This window comes from Nestor notabilis, unplaced genomic scaffold, assembly GCF_000696875.1.
Source record: "Nestor notabilis isolate BGI_N333 unplaced genomic scaffold, ASM69687v1 scaffold5939, whole genome shotgun sequence".
Taxonomy (NCBI): Eukaryota; Metazoa; Chordata; class Aves; order Psittaciformes; family Psittacidae; genus Nestor; species Nestor notabilis.
The window spans coordinates 15,578-22,556 of NW_009943135.1; the positions used below are offsets into that span (position 1 = coordinate 15,578).

Here is a 6,979-nt window from a genome sequence, read left to right on the forward strand (position 1 = left end):
AATACATGTAACAGAGCTTTAACAGTAAAAAAGTAAGAAAGTTAAATACTGCAACAGTTTAGATACATACTGCATTTGAATGATAGAACAAAGTATGACCTTGCTAATGACACAGTCACCAAAACACAACATACAGAAGCAATGTCAACAGCCAGTACTTGTCTGAGCATTTCAGAGTTCCCCTTTTCCCTTCAAATAAACAAGGGTTGTGCACCTCTTGAATGTGAACTTAGATATTAACCTTACAGCAAAATTGACCCTGATGTTTAAGGCTGGCTAAAGAAACAGACAAGTTAAAGCTGCAGCCCACTAAGTACATATAGCATTTGAGAACCTGAGGAGCCAATGTTTACTATAGCACAGGTTGATTGCCCAAACTAAGTGTGCCCTATGTAACAGCAGCATTAATTGGCAATATCTGTATACAGCCAAAAATGCCACATTACTCAATTAACCAGAGCAAGCTAGATCTTTGAAGTGGCAATTAGCTGTGATGAAGGCTAGGTAGGTATTTTAACAGAAACACCTTGGTAAACTGAAATAAGCTGACCTACAGTTCTCCAGAACACAGGAATCACATTACATGTGTTCTGCCAGTCATCAAGGGCTACTATTTCAGCCAGCATTTTAGATTTTAACCTTAGGGCAGGTTAAAATAAATCTGTATACAATGCAACAAACCTAGAATAGATGTAACTGTAACTGATAAATTAATTGCCAGTCCCTCCTTTTTACAGTTAGAAGCCTAACAACTTTAGGCACACAAGTTATAGCCAATATTTAAGTTCAAATCTAACCATTACAAGCCAGGGAGGCCCATTTCAGAGATTGCTCTTGTGATAGCATTCTAGACTTAAGAACATGCACACACCAGCTGTCCAGAAATACAGAGCTGCTAATAAAGCTGCTAGGAAAAGCCATTAAACATGCACATATTTTTTAACCCGACTTACAAATATTAGTTCAAGTGCACAACATCCAATATGTGACCATTTGAAATAGCCAAAAGGAAAATGAGTGCAAATTACAAAGCCACAAAGAGGTTAGCAATGATTTCCTGATCTTTTCAGGTGAAAATTTAATTACTAGATAAGTAACACCAGACAGGGGTGGAGTCCATGAAGAACATGACCTGTAGGAAAGCCAACAGTCTTGACCAACAACACTGACTTTCTGAGAAGTATGAAAATTCATTCATACTGCAAACTGAGACTTCCACAGAATTATATGGTATCTTACTGCATGTTATAATGTATTATTGCCCTGCAGCTTGTGCAGAAGCTCACAGCCAACTATTAACACACAAAAGTAGTTTAGAAGTTACCATGCATAAGATACAATTAAGCTCTAACAGAATCTCGGGTATTGATTATGGCTTAGACCTGCATTGAAAGTCAACACTTAGACAAATACCCTTACATGAATGACACTGTGAGACGACTTTGTTACACTGAAGACTTACTTGGTTAAAGTGACCTTCTGCTTAGAAGAAACAGCAGACAATATATTCACAAATAATCATATCTATTTTGCAAGAAGTCAGTCCTGTAAGAATTCAACAATACTTTTTATTTTTAATTCATCTTTTCTTTAAGATAATGTGTAGATAACTGCAGATATTTATAAGCAGGCTTTGTTTCTTGAACAGCCAGATCTTTGACAGTTAATTCTTTATGCTCCTTCCCTCCCTCATCCAAGCCTGCCAAATTCAAGACATTGTTCTAGCAGCATTCATGAAATCAATAGTGCAAAGTTATTGCAAAAACTTCTTTTTACAAGCTGTGACACCCTCTTCAAGTTTTTAGTGGGTCGATAGCACTTCCCATGTATTTAGAGCTCTGGGGGAAGTCGGGAACAACAGATTTGCTTAATCTAGCAAGCAACGAATTTGTCTGCTGAGGGTTTTGGGGGGTTTTACTGTTGGGTGGTTGTTTTTTTTATTAGCTGCTCATACTGGCCATTGTTACAACTTTGGTAACTATAGTTCACTATATTAAACTCACAGTTCCTCATCCTGACATGCACCTATAACATGCGAGTTGAACTGCACCACAATAATTGTAATGTCATCTCTATACATTCGAGCCAGCTCTTCTGGAAGACTCAGCATCTTAGACAGCCGCTCATGATCCACAGTGCCAAACTCATTGTGACCCACTGCATGACGTATCAGGTGAGTAGCTGCATTCTGATCTTCAAACTCTGAAGAGATTCTTGCTCTCCTTTCTGTTAAGAGACCATGCATCTGTCCCAAAGTTACCTTATAGCCACCAACAGCTATTGGCTGTTGATGGTGAACACCAGTGAGGTACTCCCCAACAATTCTAGCCACATCTTGCCTGTGCATTGTCTCCCACAGCCCATCTGTGGCCAAAACCAGGAACTTATCCTGTGGCCGTAATCTGTGATATATGACTTCTGGCTCAGCTGTAAGGTATGGGGGAGTGTGGTAGTTTGGAGGAATAAACTTTGTATATTCATTTTCATTCAACTGATCTGGGCCCGATTCTACTACTCTCTTCTGTAGTTCAATACTCCATTTAAACTTCACATCACCAAAAGCTCTGAAAGGCATCAGAAGACCTAAGAGACGATCTTGTTTCACAAGATTTTTCTCTTCAGACTTTGGATGCTCTGTTTTCACACGTTCTACTTCGTTTTTGTTTTGTGCGTTGTGGTCATAGGACAAATTAACTGCAGACCAAGATCCATCTTCTTCCTGAACCCCAAGCATTGCCCTACTGTCACCTGTGTTTGCAATGTGCAAGTCAACACCATCCACATGGGCCACACAGGCAGTTGCACCAGAAAACGCTACTCGCAGTACTAGGTAGTTGAGAAAAGAATTTGAATCTCCTACTTGAGCTTCCAAGGAAATATCATTATCAAGCCTCTTAAAAGCATTAATTAAAGCTTCTTTCACATCAGTAGTCTCTCCACTGTTAAGATCAATAAGCTCCTGCCAGTAAGTTCTTAGACTATTGAAGTAAAGCTTGGAAGCTTCTTTGCTAAAATAATCATTGGGATGCTTGTGCCACTGTAAAATGGGCAACAGAGCTCTGCCACTTTCCACAGCATCTTCTATTTCAAGTAGAGTCTCATGAGGTAATAAAGAAACAGCAATGTAGTAAAACAGTCTTTCACTGACAGCTTGAGCACAGGCACACCCTGCATGCCCATCAAACACACCCAGAAGCATCCCTCTTGTCTGTAAGCAAGTGGCAGCGCTTCTCCTGTCTTCTATTGGAGCATTAGCAGGCAACTGGTTGCTATCAAAGCCAAGAACAGAACTTACATTTTTACCATCAAATTCTGGGACTTTGAAACTGTATTCCTTTGCCTTCAGAATGCTGTTGACCTGTGGAGGAGTGAGGTAAAACCTCTGTGGTGTGGAAGCATAATCCCTCGGGTGAATAAAGTGATTAAAGTTCTCCTTTGGCTTATAAAGTGCTGCAAATTTCTTCTGAGGTGCATATCTGAAGTGACTGTGAGCAAAATGAGCTGATAAGCAACACAGATGTTTATGGTGGCAGTAACACACAGTACTGCCTATTCTGCTCATCTCACAGTTACGGATCAATGGAAACAGATGAGCTGGTGCTGGCATGGCATCAGACAACAATGGAAGCCTGGAGCTTCGGACTGGTATTGCTGAAAGACAAGAGAACAACTGTACTTAGTGGGACAGCTAGCAAATTTTTCCCCAGAGCCCTGTATTAAGACATCTATAGTCTCTAACAAAGCTGCTTATTATATAGAGTTCATAGCTTCACAGGTCTTGAGAATGAGAAAGTATTAAGAGGTACTTGTTTATAGACACTACATTGGGCTGTAACATAAACCATACTTCAGTTCAGCATACATATTTTAGTTCTTATACCCACTCAGCTGGTAGGAAGTGCAAACATCATCCAGACAGATAACACAGCTTCAAACAGAAGTTAAGACAACAGTTAGCATCAACGCTCCACGGTTCTGCCACCTTTTACAAGAATTCTATGGAGATTTGTTTTCTGGTATTTCCCAGGTGACAGAGTTAGATCTGGCACACAGGGAGGAAAATGCTATAAACCTGAAGAGATAAAGCATCTAACAGCAAGATTCAAGAAAGAAATTTGAGATGACATACAACTGTTAAAGATGAAGACAGTTTAAACCACAAAAGGCAAGCAGTAGGGTGATACACAGCAGATATTCTTTAGGCAACCACAAGTCAGTAGCAGGTTTTGTTTCTTCTCCCCCCTTCCACATGTAAAACTTCAAGTTTGTGTGACACCATGGTGTACATATACCAAATAGCCACAGCAGCCTATGCAGCAATTTTCTAGGTTGCCAGATAAAAATACAGGAAGTAGATCCATCTATGCTACCAGTAGCTCATCTACTCAGTAAATTTTAAGATTACAAATTGCTTTATAAAGTTACTCAATTGAAGGACTACATGCAAGCTGTGCATATTCCATGACTAGAATAGAGCCCTGCATAATAGTTTAAAGCTAGTTCAGTCTTAAGGTAAACTATTAAATTTAGTACCCAAGAAAAGGATTCTACAGCTTTTTGACACATCTAAAGCTTTTCCTTATAGTTTTTTATTCTTCTTAATAAAGATTATTCTAACATACTCTTTCTTGTTCCCCTTTATACACCCAATGACAACACTAGTGCAAGTGCCTCTTAAGTCTTTTCAAAATTCACTATACCTCATTATCAGGAAGTCTTTTACAATGATTACTTAAGAATTCCATAGCAGAAAAAGGTGAACTGTGCCTTGTGTGAAGTACACACAGTTAGGGAAATTCAATTTTTCTTTCCAACTTTTTGTTTCATCACAAAAAGCTTCTCAGAAAAGATCATCACAAATTATCTTATACAAGGCTTGCTGCAATCGTAAGTATTAGTCTATCAGAACCACTGTATGTCAGATTTAATTGTTCAGCTGAAAAATTGGATATTGCTGTGTTGTGCAAGGTGTTTCAGTCACTAAATTGATTATTTTTTCACCAAGCAAGCATACCAGTATTTCATGAGGCACAAGCCTAGTAAACCATGCAGTAATCCCCAATACTCAGTCTGAAGATCACACAACATGAGAAGAGCTCATGTAAGCTATCCATAACTTCCAGTACAGGATTCTGATCATCTGGATCAGCTGAGAAGTATCTGGAAATATATGAAGCTTCACCCTATTCTTCATGTTACAAGAAAAGGAAGCAAGTCACAATTCTTCCCTCCAAGCTTGCTTGCTCTCCTTAAGTAATCAAGAGTGGAGCCTATTTCTCTGTTACAAGACGCAAAGGCTGAAAGCAGAGAGAAATTCATGTTTCTACCCCTCCACCGGTTTCCTGCTACTAAAGGAGGACTGTCAGTCTTTACTTACATTAGCAGCAATTCTTATTCATTGACCTCCTGCAGGTCCTGCACTGACAGCTATGACTAACTAACCAGTTTTCTGCTGTTCAACTACCAGGAAGAGCTCTGGTTGTAGTCCTGTGGACCACTGCCAGATGCCCGGACACTCTGCAGCAGCATATTGGCTTGAACTTCCAGATGCATACTAAATTTGTTAGCCATTTGCTTCCCAGAAAGTCCGTTTCTCCAGTCCAGGCTTCACATACATACTGCATGACAGAAGAAACCTACAACTCTAAATTTTGATTTTACAATCTATCCACTGCCTTCCAATTATAAGGGAAGCTATTTTGGTAACAGTTCTGCATATTTCTTCACATGACTTCTAAAACCAGCAATTTTGCTTATGGAACCTCAAGGTTCTATGGATGTGCCCACACCTCAGATTCGGCACCAGTCTCCCATTAGACTCCAACTGAATCAATACATGGTGCCACAGCTACTGTTCTGGCAGTTTTGTTGTTGATCCATGATGAAGCAAAAATACAAATGCATTGCTCTTAAAGTAGCTCTGCAGTGCCACCAGAGGATGTTTTGCTGATTTTTAACCATCAGTTCATCAATTATTACATGAAATTCAACAAGTAGTAAGGAGTTGGCCTCAAATTTTCCCACAGCCTGTATCACTCACAGTAGATCCTTGTCAGCTTAAGATACCAGCCTGTTTTATGTATCAGATTTAATAAATCCTAGTTGATTGGCAAATTTCAAGTTTGGCAGCCAAAACAAAATACTTAAGTCTTTCCCACTTATACCCACACCATACATGCCCCAAATATAACCAAGACACTCCAGCTAGCCCTTAAATTATTACTTTAAGCTCTCTAGTTTCTTATGAAAAGAGATTAAGTAGAAACTTCTACAATCAAACCATCATTTCAAGAGATTAGAATCAAGTCAGTATTAAATACCTCTCCAAGCCCAGAACAGAGTACAAATGCTACTTTTCAGGCTACAAATTTAATACGGCCAATAATGAGTCAATGGTCAATTTATGGGATTTGTAGTATTTATTATCCCTTTCTTTAACAAAGGCTTGTTATAACCATACTATTAAGGCCAACCGATGCTGCACTGACAGGTACTTCCAAACACCTGCCTAACTGTGCCAGAAGACACCCATGGCTCCAGGTAAAAATGCTTACCCCAGGTGCCTTTCACACACTTGACAGACCTGAATGAACCAGCTTGTGGAGGAGGACAGGGAAGGGGGGAGGAGGAGCAAGAAACATTCAACACAAGCGGAACCGTTAATCCTTCCCTCCGGACAGGTCTGAACCCTTGGACACAGCCCGGCCCGGTAGTCCCTTCCCCGGGTCCCATCCGACCCCAGCGCTCCTGCGAGTACCGGTGCGAGATACATACCGATCCGCCTGGGAAAAAAAACATCCCCCGGTCACAACAAGAAGCCGCCACCATCCACAAAGCAGAAGCCCGGGGGGGGGCGGGGAAGAAGCAAGGCAGAGAGTTTGTTAGAGGAGACGAAGAGCTCCGACACGGAGGGAGAACGACAAAAGAGGAGACAAGCACACTACGCACGCCGCCCTTCTGCGGGCGCCTGGAGCCACCG

At 40.6% G+C, this 6,979-nt stretch overlaps 1 protein-coding gene across 2 annotated transcripts; it reads right to left on the reverse strand.

Annotated features, from left to right (window-relative positions):
- Positions 1-1,831: 1,831 nt before the first annotated feature.
- On the reverse strand, positions 1,832-6,828 carry PDP1 (pyruvate dehyrogenase phosphatase catalytic subunit 1). 2 transcript variants are annotated; one of them, XM_010021748.1, is made up of 2 exons: positions 6,771-6,828; positions 1,832-3,651 (listed from the first exon to the last, which is right to left on the reverse strand). In XM_010021748.1, the coding sequence occupies exons 1-2, from the start codon at positions 6,826-6,828 to the stop codon at positions 2,000-2,002; spliced, it is 1,710 nt and encodes a 569-aa protein (XP_010020050.1). In that variant the 3' UTR covers positions 1,832-1,999. The 2 variants fall into 2 exon arrangements, with proteins under 2 accessions (XP_010020050.1, XP_010020051.1); XM_010021749.1 differs by having other exon boundaries at positions 6,775-6,781.
- Between the last annotated feature and the right edge of the window lie 151 nt (positions 6,829-6,979).

Bases quoted from the DNA above. Each gene is read 5' to 3' on its own strand.
- PDP1 (XM_010021748.1), bottom strand. From the start codon at position 6,828: ATGGTGGCGGCTTCTTGTTGTGACCGGGGGATGTTTTTTTTCCCAGGC. The intron at 3,652-6,770 runs GTATCTCGCACC...CTTGTCTTTCAG, and splicing joins TTTCCCAGGCGGATCGGTAT to CAATACCAGTCCGAAGCTCC.